At 37.2% G+C, this 22,745-nt stretch overlaps 1 protein-coding gene across 1 annotated transcript in view; it reads right to left on the reverse strand.

Moving 5' to 3' along the window:
* Positions 1–7,771: 7,771 nt before the first annotated feature.
* LOC104618081 (hepatocyte growth factor-like) overlaps positions 7,772–22,745 on the reverse strand; it is a gene marked incomplete at its 5' end in the record, with an annotated part of 17,005 nt that continues 2,031 nt past the window's right edge. Inside the window, 8 exons of the mRNA XM_010283588.1 lie at positions 7,772–8,888; positions 11,088–11,233; positions 13,064–13,170; positions 13,872–14,018; positions 14,625–14,699; positions 17,451–17,547; positions 18,018–18,056; positions 20,115–20,254. Coding sequence (XP_010281890.1) covers positions 8,718–8,888; positions 11,088–11,233; positions 13,064–13,170; positions 13,872–14,018; positions 14,625–14,699; positions 17,451–17,547; positions 18,018–18,056; positions 20,115–20,254 — 922 coding nt within the window. The remainder of the gene's footprint in view (positions 8,889–11,087; positions 11,234–13,063; positions 13,171–13,871; positions 14,019–14,624; positions 14,700–17,450; positions 17,548–18,017; positions 18,057–20,114; positions 20,255–22,745) is intronic.

The raw sequence follows: 22,745 nt of genomic DNA on the forward strand, positions 1-22,745 counted from the left end.
TATTTAAAAGGGAAGCACATCCAAAACTTTTGGTTTATGCCCAAGTGAGATGTCTTCCTGTAAGTTTTGGCTGCCTGAGCTCACATCAGCTTCACACATTCCTTCCTGCATTTAGTTACAAACTGCTTTAAAGGTAAGGAGTATTTTATACTCCTGAAGAATTTGTCAGGGAAATGGGAAGAAAAGTCTGGCCTCCCCAGTGGGGAGCAGGAAAGATAGGAAACTCTGCTGCCAGTTTTGAAAGGGAATGCACAATCCAAATAGGCAGGGAAATACCTCTTTGGAGGAAGCCGCACAGAGAGGGAGCCTGGGGCGGCAAGCAAGCACGCTGGAGGGAAACAAATGGATTTCAGTTGGAAACCAGCCTGGTCTCTGTCAAACATACCAATAAAACTGACATGTTCCTGCAGACTGAGTTGGTAAGATCTGCATGTCATGATGAGAAAAAGTACTGATAAGAAAATTTAGTAGCTTTAACACAAAGGCCAGTTAAAGAAAACTGAAAAGCCTTTTTTTTTTCTTTTTACAAGCTTGTCTATAAAACAGGCAGGAAAGTAGGGCTAAATAAAAAACTTCAGTTGAAAGTTAAAGAAATTAATGTTCAGGGATTAGTGTTAGAGAGTTATATGAACTAAAAAGTGGTTAACACTAAGTGACATCAGAGGGGATTAAAGAACACCATGCTTACAAATATAGCCCAGCCTCTCTGCTAAGATAAAGTGAGAAGTCATCCTGGAAAAAACATCCAGAACTTTAGAAGAGACTCCTAACCAAATTAACTAAGATAATAGCCCAGAAAGAGCTTCAGTATGGGAGCAGGTTTCTACAGGAAAAATATTTGGTTTTAAGACAGCTTTAACATTAAGGCCAGCCTCTGGTGATACCTAACAAAATTAAAGTGGAATAAAAGGAAAAAAGGCATCCAGAAGGGTCTCTAAAAGCCAGTGCAACATTTCAGTTAGCAGTGCAGATGCAAATGATTAGTGTTGATTCCCTAGAGGGTTTGAGCATCTTAAGAGCCAAGGCTGAGCTTTTTAGTTCCTAACTTTTGGGGCCTCCACATGCAGATTATAGATACACTGATGGGTTCAAACCAGTACACAGCCGGCTGAACACTAATCATGTCTACTTGCCTGCTTCCAGGACAACAAACACCAATTCCAGAGCTTCTACATCGCTTCAGGCAGACTAGATACACGTGTATACACACACAGGAACACGCACACACAAAGATGTATGTAAACACGCTGTCACCGCAGAACTGACTGGATTGGTTTGGATCCAGATGGTCTGGAGTGTGGGCAAAGGAGCTGAGGCACATAAGAATTTTTCTTGTAATTCAGGTTTACACTACAGAAGTTTGCCATTATAAATGTGCAAATTAATGATGCGAAAAATTCATACTCCTGGCTGTCACCACTAAGATTCCCCTTGTTATTCTTGGTTATTAGGCAAAGTGAGATAAGTGGTCCTGGTAGGAAGACCTTTCTTCTCAGGTTGTCCTACTCCTATACTAAGGCATTTCAGTTAGCGCAGCGCTGAGGCACAGGGATAATCCCAGATTATAGCCCTTTACCTGGAGTATCCGTGTAGACCAAGAAGTTCTGAGTCATCTGGATGCCATTGTGATGGCATCTGTGTGCATTTGTGTGGGCGTTTGTGTGTCCATGCATAATTTGTGTGCTTTAGTGATCAGTCACATCAAGCCTCTGTCTGTGTATGGACAATTTGGTATAGAGAGATGGCTGTGGAACACGTCCCCTGGGATAGCTGAGCCTCGTTGATGTGGGAGGTGTAGAAGCCTCTATCCCGCTAGCATATTCCTTTCCCTGTGTTAATGTACCTTATGGCAAGCCAGGAACATCAGTATGGATAATTGAAGCCTGGTATCTGAGTATTTCAGGACTGCTGAGTTTTCACCTCCTACAGGTATTCTTAGAGACATCTTCTGAACATGTTCAACAGGAAAAAATTAAGGTTATGTGGGGACTTTGCCAACAGAAACATAGACTTCAAAGAGCTATACAATCAGGCAATAATTGTGACTCAGTTGCCTTGTGATGATGCGCAGCAATGAATAACAGATTTTCAGGTGAATGCAAAACTTCCACAACTTACGCTGTTGTGAACAGCAAAATTTTTGCACTTTCATTTAATTAAAAAAAAAAAAAAAAGGAGAGAAGAAACTATGTGATGGTAGTTTTGTAACTGCCATGTGCGACGTGCAGTTGAAGTACTGTTAAACACAAGGCTGAACAGCAGATGGCATATTTATGCCCAAGACACGAGACCATTGTTGACATGGTTTGTAATAATAATGTTGATGTAAATGCATATTTACTCAGTCTGTGTATCATGCTGACATTAGTCCTCAAGGAAAGAAAACCATCTGGACAATTTTCAGTTACTATAATCTGAACTGAGTTATATACTATAAACTTACATCTTAGTCAAGGTAAAATTTCTCTCAAGTGGAGAGAAGGACTATATCCTTGTTTGTGTTTTACACTAGCCTCACCTAATCCAATGTGTGCCTCTAATTCTCTATTTACGGCCTTATTTTTGATAAATTGTTATGAATTGCACTCTCCTGTATATATTTTTTTCTCCCAGTAGACTATATCAAATAATCCAACTGAGAACAAGCTCGCTTAAACAGACACAACTTGAGATATCTCAAGCAAACTCCAACAAAACTCTTGTGGAGAGTTTTTCCCTAAGGAATTCCCTAAGGGATTCATTATTTTGTGTATAAAAACTACATTCATAGTACATAGTAAATGCATCCATCATGGGGTTTTTTTTAATTATTAGTATTTTAATGAAAAATATTTTAATAGTAAGCAAATCAACCAATTCTTATATTCAGTTAGAATCTGACTGAGCCAAGTTGACAGTCTGCAGTGGAACTTTGATGCCCTGGTTTGAAATAAAACATATGCTTTTCTCTCTAAGTACCAGTCTGGAACATGCCCTGAGTGCTTGACTAAGTCAGTATCTGCAACAGTCCCATGACAAGGTCCAAGGTGTTCAGAAGGAAGATTAGGACCTACCCATTAGTCGTAGGTGGTGTTTGGGCAGTGGTTTCATTGCAAGTAGGATCAGGTCCTCAGACACAGAAGCACAACTTTCAGTACATCCTCTGTGACTATATGGAGAAGTCATTGCATCTTCCCAAATGTTCTGAAGCAAAGTGAAACAGCTTTAGGAAAGCTAAGGCTATTAAACTATTCTATTGCATATTTTCACACCATATATCCTACATTATAAAAGCTGAGACAACATGAAAAAAATTATCTGCTCATTTTAGGGCTTACTTCAGTATGAACCTTTTTATGGTTTGCCTTTTCATCCCAGCTGTTTTCTTTCCTATTTATTGCACGTGTTTTTTATTGGAACATAACTGTCCAGAAATCGGTGCTTTTGAAGGCAGAGTAGATACACAACTGAACTCCACTAAATGGCCTATTCTGTTTACATGAGGTTTGTTAGATAACAAAGAGCAGAAAGCAAGTACTGAGCATTGGTGTGGGTTTTCATCATTTATCATCTGCAGATTATAGTGTTCTTGCAACTACAAAAGATAAAGCCGTAACAGAATGTAATATGAAAACAATATCCCTTTATAGATCTTTGTTTTGCAAATTGCTGTACAAGCAGTTAATTCTCATGGCTCCCAGGACATAGACAGGTCACCTGAACATCCTTAACACTTTGAATGTAAAATTATAGCAAGATATGGTTTTGACATATGGACTATTTCTAGATTTTTATAACTTTGGAAGCATTCTTACATGGTGGAAGTTACTGGCAAGTCTCCCATTGATTTCAGAAGTTCATGAAAAATCCACTGATTTTATGAATCAGTTAGGAAATCTTTTTTGGACTACAAACAAAAAGAAAGTGATGTTTACCATGGAAAATTCAGAATCATACTTCAAACACTCTGCACATAAGTTTATTTGAAGAATGATTCACTGTTCATATAGACGGAGTGGTTAACAAATGTATGTTTAAATCATCAACATTTCAGCATAACCAGAAATGCTTAGAACATTGAAATTTCAGCTGAATAATGAAAAAGAAGTAATGAACTTACTGTCCCTTGTTTGAACTTACCAAACCAGAATGCCATGATGCTACAGGAGCTCAACAGTACTCGGCAGGACAGAGGCACTAATCGGGCGGAGCTAGTAGGGGTGTTGCTTGTTTCCTTTTTTGCTAGCTATTGCTGCTTTTTATATGAAGCAGCACCTATGTTTGTGCAAGTTATTGGTCTCCTTTGCATCATCTTATATACCACCAGCACTACTAAGCGACACAGTGAGGGGAGTTCTTTCCTGAAGCGTAAAGTATATTAAAAGAAATACTTAAAATTCCAACCCTCTCATACTAAAATTGAAAGGAACTACAAACTTCTTGGAAAATACTCATGATTATGTTAATCACACCATTTCCACTGCAAATATACCCACTCTGTAATATGCTTAGGCCAGTGTCAGTGTAGAATTCCAGCAGGAAGCTCTTGGAGAGACTCAGCAGGATCACAGTATGGATTTGGCTGTATCTTTCATTTTATGTGCAAATCTATTATCAGACACATGCAGACCTTTAAAGTATCAGTCCTCCTTACTCTGCACACTGAAATCCCTCACTGAAATGAGAATTGGGAGCCGCTCATTTCCCTAAGGCTCTGCCTAGCAATGAGGTTCCAAACCTTCTTCTTTAAATAAGAAATATAATGCTAATTAAGTTGTTGTTTTTTATAAAATACTTTATTAAGAATAATAAGAGTAAGCAAGGTTACAAAAATACCAACTTTATTAACTGATGAAGATACCGTTAATTACAGAAGGTTTGTAATACAAGTTATAACCACAGTGTTCCCTTTTCATTAGGCATTCAGATAGTTGTATTTAGTGGGAGCATTATTTTTCTCACTTAAATATGAAAAAATACTCTTATCATACATTGAAGTCCACAGGTAGCTCCCTGAAGTTAGACTCCATGCAAGAAAACACCATACATAAATGCCCAAGACTATGTTTAAAAAGGAACACTGTAAAATTTTAGGGTGAAAAGCCATGTTAGTTCCTGCCAGCAGCCCCAACATTCATAAAACAATAATATACCAGTGCACGTGAGGGAGGAAGAAAATAATTGATGAGGAAACAAGCCTAAAGAACCAATCCAATAGGTTTTATACCGGTTCAACAAGGGTCAACTGGTTTACAACCAGCCTTCCAGAAGGAGGGTGATAAAGTCTCGCCTCCTGTTGCAGTTGCTGTGGAGTTAAGAATCTGTGTACTTTTCGGTGTACAAGGATGCATGTCGTTCAGTGCACGGCCATAGGGAAAAGCACTGAGCAACTTTCAGCCCCGCTCTTTTGACAATCACATTCACTGATTTCAAGGGACGTTTTGCCTGAGTAGATTTTGACCCTCAGAGATATATTTGGACCCTCCTCTGAAAAGCTCTAACTCAAGTGAGTAGCTCTGTCAAGTACATTGGCATTACCTGCAGCAAGGGTTTGCAGAATGCCTCAGAGAATATAATCTTAAGCTAGAGAAGAAGATTTCAGCAGTAGCAGCAAAAATCTAGACCAGTACATTCTTAATGAGAGCTACAGTTTCTCTGAGGGTCATGAGGTTTATGAGAGAAAAAGAGATAGAGAACAAAGCTTTTACAGGGAAAAATGTTTTCATTAATGAAAGGAAGAAACATCAGCTGGTTCCAATGCCCAAAGAAAATCAGTAATTAAGTTAAACTAACTTCAGTAGCACAAAATCAGCTCTTAGGTTTTAATTCCAAAATTTTGTATCCAGTTATTACACTTCTCAGAGACCAAGGATTAGTTGCAGCAGGGATAATGAAGATGAAATTCAATAGAGTTTAAGAATGTCCTTAGATAAGAATTTAATTCTCGTATGAACTGAATCACATCTACAAAGTAAAGTCCAGATCCCACTGAAGTTAATAAGAGGCTTTCCAGCAATTTAGATGGGCACTAGATCAGGTTCCCTTGTTATTACAGAGAGAAGATTGTTAGAACAGTGAAAAAGTATCTATAGAGTGTCCTTTCTTAAGAGAATCCTGTAGTTATAACAGTTGCCTGGTCCGGTACCATTGGTACCAACAAGAAATATTCACAGGAATAAATGAAGTACAAATTCATTACCACATATCATTATTCTTCTCTTCCCTTGCTCTTCAGAGTCTCACATGCCCTCCATACTGAGATAGAGAGAGCAAGAGCACCTGATAAGCAAGTGCATACAAACATGTTAAGTTCTGGAGCATCAACTCTACACAATTTATTTTACTGAGGTGCTCCCCAGAACAAACAGGTAAAAATCCTTACACGATGTCTAACAAAAAACAGTATTTTTATCATATATATATATGTGTATATATATATAAAAAAATCACAGTCTTCTGCACAGCAGAAGCTTATAACTAAAATATTTTAGGATTCGATTTTTTTAGATAGACATAACAAAAATGCCTGCAAATATAATACAGTGAGCACATAACAATTCTTAGAATACGAAGAGTGAACATGGAATTATATATTTTATCCACATTCTACTTGTGACTGAAAACGAAACTCACTTGGAGTTTTTTAAAAGTCTCTCTTAAAAAGTTAATCCTTTCAATAAGATATAGTCAGTATATACTTAGCAAGAATACACTCTTCACATACATAGCAATAATTAACTGTAAATACAACAGGCCAAATCCTGCCCTTTTTAGGCCTGATAAGTAAGACAACCTAAAAGGAGCATAAAGCCTTCAGAGGCAGCCAGAATAGATCGAGACAGACTGTCTGCGTAGCGTCCACAACCTCAGATCCACTGTGCAGAGAAGTCGCATCTTGTCCAAAGAGACTATTTACATCAGGAGGAATTTCAGAAGCTCTGCTTGCTGAAAGGCTTCTTCCTATGTGCCAGTAGAATCCACTGGGTGCTTGACACAAATCTCAGCAAGCCAAGCCACTTAAGCATGGGCTGAAACTCATCCCAGTTCACCAGGACACGTAGGTATATTTGAGTCCCAATGAAGTCAAAGTGCACCGCTGAAGAAAATAATTCGGTGAGTCAACATGAGGGCTGCCTCCCAAGACAGCTCCCCTGAAGTGGTTACTTTCTACCAGGGCAGAATTCAACCCTGCGTCTTCTGAATGAAATGTCCTTCTATATGTCTACACCATGATGTCAGCTTAGTGGCTATGGACTTAGATATGATACACATACCATACAATTTGGTACTGGAAACATTTACAATTACATAGTCACAAGTAACAGTGCAGTTACTTACGCAATTACATGTACAGTAGTAAAACTAACAATTGGATATATGTTGTAGCAATTTTCAAGAAATTACAGGGTAATTGGTGTCACTTATAACAACATATTTGTATAATACTTCCATCCATACAACTAAGCGCCTAACGGGGAACAAGCATTTTCTGTAGATGATGATTATTTGTTCCCTTTCTCTGTCAACATAAAGGAAAATGGTGGTTCTACATACAGGAAGGAAACCCAAGCTACTAAACTGTTGGTGATGTTTTCCATATTACATACAAGGTCATATCAGTCTCTGCAATAATTTTGTTACCCTGAAAAGAATTATACAAATGATATAATTTTGTCCAAATCTAGGTAATGTTTTATTAAAGATCTTAAATCTCTGAAAGACTATTAATGTATAACTTACTTTTCCCAGTATTAAGTCTCTCAGCCAGGTGCCAGATTCAACTATTCTTTTTCCTGCTGTAAATACAGAGGTACTTTCATGAAATAACTCAAATCAACTGAACTTTTAACACTTGTCTGTTGAGAAAAATTTGGGCATATTTGATTAAAATTTCTTTCAATGACCAAAGTCTCACAGTAGCTAATCGGGATTAATTTTTCAAGCTATATGAAATACTCTCTGTAGCACTGTAAATTCACAGTTATTTCTGGGACTAATATTAAACAAATGCACAATAATTTGCTAACCAGTCCATTTCTATGTCTCTTCCCTCATGCAAAAGGGGTTTTGAGATATCTGTTAGGGGACCACATACACACTGAAGGAACCAAGTGCAGAACTAGAGTCTATAAGCACTGTGTAAAAGGAAGATATATTGACTTCTATGAGAACTCTGCTTATGGCAGGCTTGTCAAAGTCGATCAGTAATGAAAAGACTAATTTCTAAAGAGATTATTTTTAATGAAATATTGACATTTTGACCTCTTATAAGGGGGAAGAGAAATATGATCATATATGCTGTCCTTGACAGATGCATATATCTCTCAGTAGGTCTTTTGTCGTATATGAAGAGAAATATATGGCTCATAGAAAGAATAAAATGTGTAAAATAAAACTATAATTTGTTTCTCCTTCTAAGATAATCTGAAGAGCAGCATAAAAGAGGTCATATGATCTATTTCTACAAAACCATTTATCATCCAGTAATAATATCTTTGCAAAATTGTTTACCCATTCAAGTATCTTCAGGAGATATGTCACCATACTTGCATATACTGTAAGTCACTCCAACATTTTTAAAACAACACTGATAGACAAAAACACCAAAAACACCCATAAATATTAAAAGAAGCTCAAGAAACTTGACTATCAAGTACTTAAAAAATTGTTGATCTTTACATTACACATTAATTCCATGCTGTCCAAAATCTTTCTTTGAATGGAAGTTGTTGAGTTTTTCAGGGTTTTCTGTAGGTCATCATAATCTTGTGTATCCACCGGGAGTAATATGAGACCCGAACAAAAATCCCAGGACGATTTCGAATGGCACATCCACGGCCAGGAACAATGACACCAACTACTATCTTCAGCCTGTTTTGTTCACAAACCAAGGGACCACCATAATCTCGCTGGGGAAAAATAAACATAAAAGATGTCACTTCTCAAAATGCTTCAAGACACAGCTCCTACCTGTCTCCTTCTGCCTGGTTTCTTTTGAGGATGACCTAGCTCAGTGAACACGCAATAGAGTTATTCTTGCCATAGGACAAAAAACAGATTCCAATACCTTTTTCAAAACCAGAACTTATGCGAACCAATGTCAAGGCTGGTCTTTGAATGCTTCCCATGCAAATTAAACCCTGTGATCCATCTTTATATATGATTCTAGTGACTTCAGACTACCAGATCTTAACCTCCTCTTTCAGCTACCTGCAAGCATAATATTTTTTTCTGTGCATATAAACCAGATGAGCAGAAAGTGAGTTGACTAATAAACAACTTTGTTATTATAACAGGCTTTGCATCAAAGACTATTGACAGAGCCAGGTTAATATCCTCCTGTCAATCAATCATTTTGCAAGGCCCCAGGATGAGAATTGATGTGTACTAATAGGTGGGGGTGGGGGAAGGGTAATCCCAAACATAATAAAAGGTAACATTTTGTAGACATAATTTTGAGACATAACTTCTTAAAATCCTCTTTTTTCATTATTTTGAGTGAATGAGACATCTATGCACTAGCACATGCATTCAGTGAAAATTTGGAGTATGGCCAACTCAGATCAGGGTTTTATTTAGCACTAAAATACATCCACTTTAAATTAGATTGAAATGGTAATTTGGATACATTCATACAGATTTGAGACTTGAACATAGATACTGCAGTTTTTACCCAGGCAAAACATATACCGGACCTAGCAAACCAGCTGCAAAGCTAGAGAGTAAATGTTCATATCCGATAGTGAAACATTTGTTTCAAAAAATAAAATCTGACAATTAACATTGTATTCTCTCCGGATCACCAGAGAAACAACAATGCTTGACCTTTATTTGGTTTGGGGTTTTTTTCCTGACTGACTGCAGATTAGTTCCCACATGAACAATGAACTATGTCAGTACCATCAGAGCGGCTCATAAAACACTTTCAGGAGTGGAGTTTCACCTGCCAATCTGATTTTGTTTCTCTGCCTGTTCTCTGCTGAGGAAAGTAGCTTCAAAGGGGAACTCAGGGAGCAGGAAGCCATGCAGTGATTAAGACTGATTGCTAATATTAATTCAGTCCATTTCTTCTTGCAGGGGAAAGCAAAGTGCAGGATCCCCAGCAGACTTCCAAGCAGATGTTTCGTTTATAAGCCTTGACATGTCTAAGAGCTCATTTATGATTAAATATTTGATTTTGAAGAAAATACTTTGCAATAACAAAATGATCCTGTGGAATATTAATAATAAATGGAAGAGGCCTCAACCAGATGAAGACCTCATTTCCCCATAGTTTGGTAGTACCCTTGGGTAGGGAAAATTTCAATGCTTAGTTAACATCAGTATTAGGAAATCATCTATTCCACTCCAGATATTAAATTCATAATAATACTCATGACTTCCCTCCTTCTAGACATCATCTCATCAAGCAGATTTTCCACACAAAAAAATACCTTCCTGTAATAAATTATTTACAACATTTCTCCTCAGGTGGCTTTTCTCCATCATCAAAACTAGTCCCAAGCCAAAAAACTGTATCAAACTGTACTTTCACTGAAGTAGTTCTCCTGTCCTCACTGATATGTTGCTCAGGCTTGATTAGGGAGACGAAATGCCTTCTGACTAATACTGAACCTCAGTATATTCTTGGTTCTTTCTCCTTCCCTCATAACTTCATCAACTCTGCTGAGCAGTGACTTTTTTGTATTTTGCATGCGAGTCCTCATCTAAGTAAGCAGTTAAATTTGCTCCAGCCTTTGTTTTCTACTCAACCAAAACATGCTGTTCTTGCTAGCACACAGCCCACTTTAGTCCTTAGTATACAGAACACAAATTTGCCTCAGTCTGGCAAAGTGTTTAATCATGTAAGTATATCTAATATTCATGTTAAACCTTTTCTGGTGTGGTGATACGGTGAAACTGAAGCAAAGAAACCTCTTCCTGCACTCTGTCAGAAAAGAGATTGCGAGAAACACAAATCATTTTTCAATGCGAAAGAGTAAAATATGTTTTTGTGTAGAATTTTAACGCAGCGAGAATAATTATAAAAAACTCTAGTAAATTATTTCTGGGAAAGAAATAGCCAGGCTGATGTCTCCTAAGAATGTATTGGGAAATGTAATATTTACCTCACAAGGCCCAGCACCGATGGTTTCAGCCACAGCGCAGATTTCTGACTCATTCACAGTGATCTTCCCTTTGAGATATTGGTTGCATTTCTCATTTCCCAAAATAAACAGGTTTGCTACGCGGAGAAGGCCATCATAGTTAATTACTAGAATTGAAAAGAGAATGAAAACTTACTCATGTAACTTCAGCTATTGTACTTTCTCTCCAGTACTCACATTTTTGTCTATCCCCAGTTATCATGCATTTGTCTTTTGCTTTTCTTATATTTGTAATTGAGATTTGCAAGAAATTTTTCGGTGTGCATGTATTTTCAATTCTCTGAGAATATCTGGAGAAGTTTTTTGTATGAGAAGAAACTGCTAGGTAGCTGGGTCACTCTACAGTCCACCACCAGCTTGCCTTGCCACGTCACAGAAATCAGAAAAAAGGAGCCTGAGAATGTTGTCAGTCCCATCAGTGGAGCAAGGATTTTTCTTTCCGCCTTAAACACGAGTTAATGTATAACAGTGTCTGTCTTGGCCTAGGGAAGGATGTGTGTCTTGAAAAATACTGTAGCAGAGCAGAGTTTTTCTCGTTCTGTGCTGGCTCAGCTATACTGAATGACTTTGTGCCTGCAAGGGCAGAGTCACAGCTTTGTGCAATCTCCATTCATCAGTGTGAAGGTCAGGAAGCAGGAGCCCTGTGGAGCTTGCTCTTGTTCTACATGTCGAAAGACAAGTCTGTACAAGCTGTGAAGATAAATAAAGGGCCTAGACCTGCCCGTTCTCTGCACAGCCATCAAAAGAAAATGCCAAGCTTGCTCTTCACTGAATTGTTATCCTATTTTCTTGAATAAAAGAAAAAAAAAAAAAAAAGGATGTAACGCTTCTTCCTCCCTCACTAGGATGTTGTAAGGATTATATTAAGTAGTGCATAAAATGTAGCACAAAGTCCTTGGATGACAGATGTTATGTATTTACTGTATTACATAACCCCACAACACTGCAAATTCCGTATCAGTTCTCTCAAGCTAAGCTTTCCTGTGATGCTGCACCGTGCTCCAGCCCGACTCCCCTGTCCCCTAGGCAGCCATCCCCCCTAGAGGATGGCTAATATGGCCATGCTGGGAACATCAAAAGCAGTCATCTGGAGAGGGCTGGTACAGATTACTTGCCACCCACAAAGCCATGCAGAGTAATGGTTACAAGGAAGAGAGCCTCAGAATTAGTCTAAGTTTCTGCTTTGCTTCCAGGACAGCGTGAGCATGTTACTGCTGCTTGCTCAGGGTCTGTGGCAAAACGACGTTTGAGCGCAGTAATTATTGGAGTAATTATTGTCAACTGGCAGCTATTAACTTTATCATCAACACATAATTAGCCAGATATAGTATTTACCAGACTAAATAAATGTCTGTTCTCCCACATATTTGTATTTACTTCACACAAAAACTGTGTTTAATAAACATTAGTAAGGTTGCAAAGTCAAGTACTCAAAAGTTAGGAAATGCCAGACTTAGGACTGCCTGTGCATCCTTAGTTCACTGTCTTTGTGTATGTTAATTATGTCTTTGATCACATGATTGTTATTAGTTTTTCCACAGGCAGCCTGCTTGGGGGTACAGAAAGAGACTGTTCAAGTAGATGAATCAGATTTTTGAAAAAGAGTTTTGAAAAACTCTGCAAAACCATTCTGACAGATTTTTTAAACATGTAGAACAATATTTTTCTCTAGTCATTCTTTGAAATGTTTGAATCATTTTGTCTGTCACTGAAACAAAACAAAACAAAAAAAAAGATGGACTAATAGAAAATATTTCATATTAAATGATCATAGATAAAGTGCTCAGAGATTTACAAAATTAGAAAAAAATTGAAACTGCATTTTATAACAACAAGTGTTGGACAACCATGTCATTGGGCAATACCAGCAGCCTCATCTACAACGACAAGAGTAAGCTGACAATGCATTCAATTAATTTTAAAAAATATTTTCTTACATCCAGTGTATCCCCATCCATAAACACTGCAACTGGTCTTCTCTGGAATGGTACATCCAGAAATGGGCAATCGGATTATTTCTACAAAATTTGTCAATATGGCAGGTCTGAAAATAGAAAAGAAATAATAGATATAATAGATTTTACTTAGCTTTCTAAAATGTACCTTAAAAATGACATTAAATCCATTCTAGACTACAGCAATTAAAAACTGTGACAATTCTCCTTTCTCTTCCATCTTTGAAGATGATGATGGATTCTTCTACATATTTTTTGTGCTACAGCTGTTAACTGTGAAAAGATTTCTTGAAATGTTGTCACCACTTTTATACTATTTAACTTGGGTTATCATCTTAAAAGTAAGTAATGATGGAATTTCATTTAAATATATAGTTTTGCTAATATGGAGAAAGTTTGAAAGCTCATATATACATAAGATTCTCAGTTACAATCTGGTGCTTATTCTGTAAATTAAAACCGTATACTAGTCAATGTGGGTTGTTGTGTTTATTTGTTTTTTTAAACCAAAACCAAAACCAAATAAAAAACTCCCAACAAACCTAAATTTTGTTATCAGGAAAAAAAATGTAGGCACGATTTTTCAGAAGTAACATCTGCTTTCTGAATAAGGTAGATGAACCTGCATTTCTGCATATATCAAGTAAAATTTCTTACAACTGGAAGTTTACCCTATGGAGACATCACCTGCAGTATCAGAGACAGGAGAGAACTGAATATGCAAATCTTATTTAGGAAGAATCTCATTCATCAGTTGAAAATCCTGGAATTGGCAATAATAGCGACTAACCTGCTAAGTTTCAGTAAGACCAAATCTGACCCCGTGGGGCCATATACCAACTGGGAGATATTCAGAACTTGTCTATGCTTCTCCTCTCCCTTTCCTTTGATATTATGGACTCCAAGCCAGGCTTTGTAGTCTTTCAAATCTTTGTACCTAAATGAGGCAAAATTGGTTAGGATTTTGCTGAGTGTATAATAAAATAACTAAAAAAATTCAGAAAATCTAGCTTAATAGGATTATGCTAGAAGAGCTTAACCAATACTCTTCACTAGAAATGAGTTTATGCTGCCAACTGCTATTCCAAAATCAACATGTTCAGATGGAAGTTTTTGGTCTGAAGCCACTACCTAATTTTATCTTTAACTGTTACTACAATCTAACTTTTGTTTCCTAATACTATCCAAACATTTAGGTCCTTGGACAGTCTGAACCTTTGAACTTTTTGAGATTTGCCCAAGTTTTCTATTTTATTCTGTCCAGTTAAGCAGAAGCATGAGATTATTTTCATAAAGAGGTAATTGTCTAACCATTACACTCAGAAAACATATTTATACTCCTATTTAAAATAGCCAGAGCTCTTTTAGATTAACAACAATAATAACAGAAAATATCAAGGTCCCACAGGACCTTTACATCAGAAATGCAGTGCTAATGCCAAACAGGAGGGAAAACTTCTGCATTTAAGTTAAAGAAATGTTGTGCTGATAAGTTCCTAAAAATAGATGTATTTCAGTGTTACAAAGCTACAGACTACTGTACCGAGAAGGGAAACACTGCCTTGCTGTTAGAACCCACTCTTCCTTTATCAAAGTACCTCCACAGATATGTTTATTCCTGGGGGAAAAAAAAAAAAAAGGGAAGAAAAAGAAGAAAAAAATTAAAAATAGAAGTAATAGTATTAGTTTCTACATAGGCAAAATCTTTTGAGAGTACTTTTGTTTCCCATGTATTTTTGCTGGTGAAAAGTGGCTGCCTGACAGCCTGTGAAAACATGTGTCTGTCCCTTTCCTCTACAGTTTCAACACTCATAGTAGCATGACTTTGCAGAGATTTACTCTAATGTGTGTAAAATAGGAAGAGAAATTCAGTTACTCTGTTCATTTAGCAGTTTCAAAGTTGAATTTATAATGAGACCTAACTTAAAAAAAAAACAAACAACAAAAAACCCCCCGAAACAACAAGCTAATTCTTTGTGATAGGAACTGGACTGAAACATTCAAGCAAGTCCCCAAACTGCCACCAGATGTAAACAACATTTGGTCATTATTCATGTAGGTATTTTTCAAAGCATTGACCTCAAGGTGGAGAGTTCTTGTTTGATTACCAGCCCTATGAGATTTCTGTCCCCACATACTTCAGTTGGAAACAATCTACAATGTATGGCATCCTACATATGATTATAGAAAACCTGCAGCATAATATATCAAGTAAAGTTAAAGCAATTAAGCATGACAGTTCTTTCAAAAATAAAAATTACTGTGGAATGCAGATTAATTAGTTTCCTTCTCTGTGCCTCCAAAATCACATTTATTTTCTGCAGCTCTTTGGAAAGTGAATCAGAATTGTCAACAATTTGGAAAAAGCTTAAAATCTCACAATTTATAAATTCAAATCACACAAATGTTCAAAGCTTTGCAGAGAACTGCTGGAAGAAACCCAGAGCCTATATGGAGTTCAAAGACAGCAGAATAACACAGATGCTTGCCTCTCTTTTTTTCTTTTTTTCCATTGAGGAACAAAATATCTAGTCCAAAAGGCTGGTTTCTTTCTAAAATATACATTCTGCCCAGTTTTATAATAAAAATGTCACAATCAGGAGTATAAATGTGTTCTTGCATATTATGTTTGCATCACTAATTATCAAAAGGAATTTACAAGATTGCATCATCTGCTTTAGAGGATTGGCTAGTACACATAGGAAGGTTAAACTTCTTATTTAAACGTGGCATAAATCCAGAGCTGATTCCATGAAATAGATGAAATTCATCCAAATATACTTAAATATACCTGATAACAGAATCTGGATTGGATATATAAGAAAATATGTCATTGATTAATTTAACATTTAGAGGTGGGCCTTAGTTGCCACATATGTATGCAAGTTTCTAAGTATCATTAAACCTTTACCATTCAGATTTGGCAATTCCATTTTGAGGTGTACAGTTACTTTTTTCCAGAAAGTCCCGAGGTCATTAAGATTTTGTTTCAGACAACGTTCTATTTGCTTCCTTGGTAACAATACAAAAATAAAGCTACATTTTTATGCCCACATGTAATGCTTAAAAATATATTTTGCTGCTGGAGTATTCCAGGAATCCCGTTTTCATAAAAGAATATGCAATCATTTAAGCATTCATTTTACTTAATGGAATTTTGTTGCATAGCACAAAATCCAGGTTCAACTACCTTAACATTAGCTATTTACATTTTAGGCACCCAGCTGTAATTCACTTTACCTGTCTAAAAGTTCCTCAAACATCAAGGCTGCTTTAAAAACAGTGGAAAGAGAAACTTTTCCAGAGAGTGAATCAGCCCACCTATCTGATTAATTAGTGTAGGGATAGAATTATATTCCTCTAGAAATGTCTTTCTGGACCATTCACTAGACATCCAGAAAGGTTTAGTTCTAATTGGAGCTCATAAGATGCAAAGATTACCAAGGATGGGAAGGATCTCTAGAATTTCTCTAGCAATGAAACAATGCAGAACATTTTTATCTTTTATCTTTTTATCTTTTCTTTTACCCCAGTTTTTCATTTAAGACCTATTTTACAACCTGGTTATAAAAGGGATGACAAATCATAAGCTGATAGAAGTGAGCTGTACTTCAGTCTGTACCAGCAGACAAAAAAAAATACTTTTCTTTCTTTCTTTTTTTTGTGATAGTAGATACAAGGCTGATGCACGAGATATGTCTCCTGTCATATATTAATGATTCACACTTCCAGCTGGTGAGTTATGAGCTAGAGTAATGAACACAGGAAACAGTAATTCTGTGTTCTGGCTTTTACACAGTAGCAAAGTAAGATCTCCCATAATGTAATACACATTTCCAACTGTACATGTTAGGGTCTTATTTTACAGAATGAAAAGGATTTCTTTACAGGTCCTACTTTTTTTAAGACAGACTACATTTCTATTGCATGCAATGATATGAACAGAAAGCGAAATTTGAGATGGGTATATATCCCGAATCTAACACTTCACAACTAAATGTACTGTTGTTAAAATGAAAATATTGATGTGAAACTCAAATTTTTTTTGTAACAGTCTCTAAAATAAACGGTTTAATGTGGGGTGCTAAGCCAATGATATGAAAAGGTCTGCAGCAGCTAATTGAAAGAGCAGGACACTATGAATGCTTTACAAGCTCATGTGTGTAAGGTAGTAATAATGAAAATATAAACCTTTAACTGATGGAGTGAATATTATGGAATCATCTGATTTTCCATGAATGCTGATTTTCTGCTTTTACAGGATTTAATGTCAATCTAGAAGCATTCTTATTATTGTCAACTTTTTCTACAATTCCAAACCAAGTATCCTATTAGACATATTGTCTTTCTAGTTCAAAGTGATAGTTACCTGTATGTCAAACTAACCACCCATCCTTCGTTAGTTTGTGTTGGGATTCCATTTACAACTCTCAAATGTTTTGTTGAGGCACAAGGAATGACAGTATCTGAAAGCAGGTCCAGAGATCACATTTTACTAAAAACAGCGGTAGGAAACCTGTACAGTTGCACATAAGGACCACAAGAAGGTCAATATTTATCCTGGATTAAGTTTCCTGCACTAATGAAATATATTTCTAGAGCATCAAAACTACTTCAGTGAAGCTGGTTCAGTCTATATATTCACATGGAATATAAAATACATGTATTTAAATAGGTTTATTACAGACATTTATATAGTTATAAAGCAAACATTAAGAATCATTACCATATCTCACCACTGGTAAGATAGGACAGTGAAAATAGATAAACTAGTGTAATAAAGCTATTCTACATTTTCCTCTTATAAAAGCAATTTTTCCTAAACTGTATTTTTTTTCTATCTTTAACTGTTCTTTCTCTTGTTTCCCAAATGGAAAGAGATGTCTAATCTTAGAGGATACAATACATGCACTGCACACTACATCTGCAAACTTACCATCCAAGCTGGTTGTAGCAGGAGTTGTATCACCTTCACCTAGACAGACATATAAGACATCCATAATACAAAATTAAAACACATGCAAAAATTGAATAGAGTAAAAATAAACAGCAAATGACATTTTGTTAATTTTAATAGTTCACAAAGTTTAAAACTTCAATGATTTCTTTAATACTTTGCAAAAGCACAATTTGGTAAAGATTAACAAGAAGGCAGAATTTCATTCCAATAGAATGAAATAAGAATTAAGCATTTTGCAACAGGAATTTCAAGCATTTTTCTTCTTGGTTGAATCCTGAATACATCAGGCTATCTATCACATTCCATTTACATACTTCGTTTGAACAAGCAAAAGGTGAAAAATGAAGTTGTGACTTTTCTATAAGCTTTCAGGAATGATAGAAGTCATGTGATTAAGTCCAAATCAGATTTAATGAAAATTCATAATTTCCTTAAAAACTTCTCAAACTTCAAAGGTCCTTATATGATGTTATGAGCAAAAACTTATCCTTATCAAAATACATTCCCCAAAGTCTGGTTTGGTTCTTTCATCTAGTCCAAGCCAAAATACAGTTCCAACAAGGGTGCTTAAACTTGGTTCAGAATCTTTTCCTTCAGTGAAGTCTTCAGAGTGACCCAGCATTTTGAGCTAGAGGTGCAGGTGTAGCTACTGAAAATTTTCACAGGTAAAATTTAAAGAGTCTCATCCAACTAGATTTCCATCATTAAGAAAATATAGATATATATATATAGGCATAGTTAACTTTCCATGTGTATTTGTACACAAATGCATATGTTTATGTGTTTGTACTTATAAGTACATATAAATATATATATAGCATAATTTGAAGAGACCAGTTAAAGGCACCAGGTAAGTACACCTGGGAACTGCCAGCATTTTTTCTGTACTGGTTAACCTGGTTATCAGTACCTGAGTGAGCTACTAGTAGTTTAATACTAATCCATACAAATTACAATTGTAAAACAGACATATTCCAGATCTGGAGTTTGAGTCAAGGAATCATAATATTCACCATCGCCATATACCCTACAAATGTTTGCTGTGAATATTTCCTTAGAAATTCATAGATTCAAACAATGAACTCAAAATGAGTGAATAAAACTTACATTTCTTCAGCTGTTGTTCTTCATCTACATTGACACAAATAACCTTTTGCACAATTTGTTTACTCTTCACATAGATGCCAAAATATCACCTGAGCCTTCAAATATCACCCTTTAGAGATCCTGCAGTTCAGACTATGAGGAAATGCAGCAGATTGCTGCTAGGAATGAATGCAACATTTCCCGTAACCTCTAGAGATCACAAACATGCATTCAAAAGCCTGATTTACCATTTAAATATTCTCCCAGGATATACAGCATAGTAATTTAGAAATAAGAATTGAAGAGAAGCATTTTGCATGTAAATGCGAATTGCACTTTTTTTAGCGTAAATCTATCTTTTCCCACTTAACGTCAGTTTATTGCTGAATTTGCTAGGATTTTTAATTCTGTTTATTTAAGCGATTTAGATTTTAACATGCAACTTTGGAGGAGTGATGTTCCTAATTCTTGCCATGAGTTAAATCATCCCATAAATATCTGAAAGCAGGATCTTATTTATATAAATACACTTCAACATATATATAGTGACTTACCCTAACTTTACAAACAAATACAAAACACACAAAGAGACTATGAATCTTGTAGCACAGAAGATAACTGTAGCTGGGTTTCTTGAGGCCACAGCCAGCCTTCTGACCACTAGACAATTCTTTGTCTCCATCCAGCCCTCATTCAATAGCTAGATCTGTTGGAAAATGTTTGACCATCTGTAATAGCCCTTTTATGCTCCTGCTGCATAAATAAGCATTAAAATCTCCAAGCTGGTCAAGGAAAAGGACCCCTTGTTCATATATTGCACAAGCAGCTTCTGTCCGTTCCTTCTCAGTCATGCACAATTGATTCTTGATAGAATTACACATTTTCTGCTGCCACAAGTGACAACAGAAAGGTATGCATACACATGTGACACCATGGCTTCACTGGGACTGCACAGTTGACAATGCCTGAGGCGTACCCAATACTCACATCGAGAAATAGGGCAGTAATCCCAGGGAACGAGAGGATCATCTGTGTAACACCAGGGACCATGAAAATCATCATCTGGATTGCGGCAATAGTTTTTCTTCAGTTTACTAACATCTGGTTCTCTGAATATTTGTATATGCCTACAGGGAAAAAAAATTCAAAGTGCTGAAAAGCTTTATACTATAGCCCAAATTTTCAAAGGTTAAATGTCGCTTTGCTCCACATTGTAATATTAGCTGATTGAGAAGCCTACAGGTCAGGGTTTAAAGCTGCTTAAAATCAAAGGGAAGATGAGACCCAAATATTTGCTGGATCTGGGTCCAAGTTTCCTCTGGTTGGTATTTCAAGCACTGTGTCCACCGGACAGCTGGGAGGTTTCTAGATTTCTCACTCAAGCTAAAATCCCTGGATACCATCAGGAAGGGTCTTTACACTGATTAGAAGAGCATCTGTGTTGATTTCAGCAGATCTACAGGTCTCTCCAGGAGCACAGGTACCTTCTCCTTCCAGATTAACAGTTAGCACAAGGGACCACTGAATCTGCAAAGAAAGCTGAATTTCAGGCAAAGGAAGCACAAATGCAAGAAAATTAGCAAGACTGAGCAACAGGCAAGGAGGAGGATGAACGTCTCAAACTGCAGTGATAGGTCACCTAAGTTGCGAACCTACATGAGGCACTTCAAAGGTGAAAGTTTGGGGTGACGATGTGAAGGAGAGCAAGGTGTTTATTTCTGGCTTGTCAGAGAGAAGCATACAGGCTTCCTAAGTTACAGCTGCACTGTCCCTCTAGTTCATAACCAACCCTGCATGCTGCCGCTAGCACACCCGTAACCAGAGTAACTGCTGAAGTGAGACAGATAACTCACCATAGGAGATCCCAGATGGAAAATTAGCAGGATTAAGAGAAGAAAGGGTGATCTCTGCTTGAGATAATATTAATGCAATTACATCAAACATGGGCCTGTGTGAGCCTCATGAGGTTCAATAAGGTCAAGTGCAGGGTCCTGTTCCTGGATCAGGGCAACCCTCAGTACCAATACAGGCTGGGGGATGAAGGGCTTGAGAGCAGCCCTGCCGAGAAGGACTTGAGGGTACTGGTGGCTGAAAAGTTGAACATGAGTTGACAACGTGCGCTTGCAGCCCAGAAGGTCAAGCATATCCTCGGCTGCATCAAAAGAAGCATGGCCAGTAGGTCAAGGGAGGGGATTCTGCCACTCTACTCTGCTCTGGTGATACCCCATTACCCCAGTTGGTGTCCTGCATCCAGCTCTGGAGCTGTCAGCACAGGCAAGACACGGACCTGTTGGAGTGGGGCCAGAGAAGGCCACAGAAATGATCTGAGGGATGGAACGGCTCTGCTGTAAGGACAGGCTGAGAGAATTGGGGGTGTTCAGCCTGGAGAAGGGGAGGCTCTGGGGACATCTTGTTGCAGCTTTCAGTAGTTAAAGAAAGATGGGGATAAACTTTTTAACAAGGCCTGTTGTGGCAGGACAAGTAATGGCTTTAAACTGAAAGAGGGTAGATTGAAAATAGATGTAAGGAAGAAATTTTTGACAATGAGGGTGGTGAAACCCTGGCCCAGGTTGCCCGGAGAGGTGGTAGATGCCCCATCCCTGGAAACATTCAGGTTCAGGCTGGACAAGGCTCTGAGCAAACTGATCTAGTCAAAGATGTCCCTGCTCACTGCAGGGCGGGTTGGACTAGATGACCTTTAAAAGTCCCTTACAACCCAAGATTCTATGATTCTATGACCCTGTTAATTCAAGCTGTCTCATTCATAGCTAACTGGAGACTTGTCAGAGCTCTCAGATTTCATGAACTTAAACCTCTACCTCTCTTACCTAGCCAGGACACTGGAAAATGCATGCTGTCTCTGATCCTGTTTAGGGAAAAATCCATAAAGTCCAGCTGGTGATTCCAGACAGTGCCACTGGTTTGCCTTTTGCAATATCGCTTCCCCAAAGGCTGACTAACTGACTTACATGCCTTCACCTGATTGATCATCAGGTCAGCAACAGGAATCAGGGACAGCCAAATTCCAAATGACAATGACTAATATGTTGGACACTATGACTGTGGTGATCATGAGCACTAATTCAAGAACAAGTACCAAAGTTAGTATAGACATAATCACAGCAACTTCAGAAACTAAAAGAAAATGAAAGGAAAGCTGTTTTGATCTGGACCTCTAATGTGTGCAATATCTCATACATAGCAAATTTTTTTATGAATCTCTATCTTTGTGCAGTATCTGAAAGTCATTGTTCTTGTTACTCCTGAGATTTATTAATGTACTGTTCTGAACAAGCAGAGGCAATGCTGAGGATCCTGACATGATCGAAAGCATCTTGAAAACTCACAATTTCTTTTGTACTTACTGCTGATTAATTTTTACCTTAACAAGTAAATTAAAAGTAACTTGCCATTTCCACTACCTGAATATGAAGCCAAAGTAATGATAAACAACAGAAATTTCAAGTCACTTTAATGGCATTTGATGTCAGTGTCATTAGACTCATGATTCAGTTTCAGGTTGCAAGGGACCTTAGGTGGTTTCAAGTCCAACCTCTTGCTTGAAACAGCATGAGCTATGAGATCAGATTGATGAGATAACAATTTCCTGCTTTATTC

Source organism: Phaethon lepturus, unplaced genomic scaffold, assembly GCF_000687285.1.
Source record: "Phaethon lepturus isolate BGI_N335 unplaced genomic scaffold, ASM68728v1 scaffold2143, whole genome shotgun sequence".
Lineage (NCBI taxonomy): Eukaryota > Metazoa > Chordata > Aves > Phaethontiformes > Phaethontidae > Phaethon > Phaethon lepturus.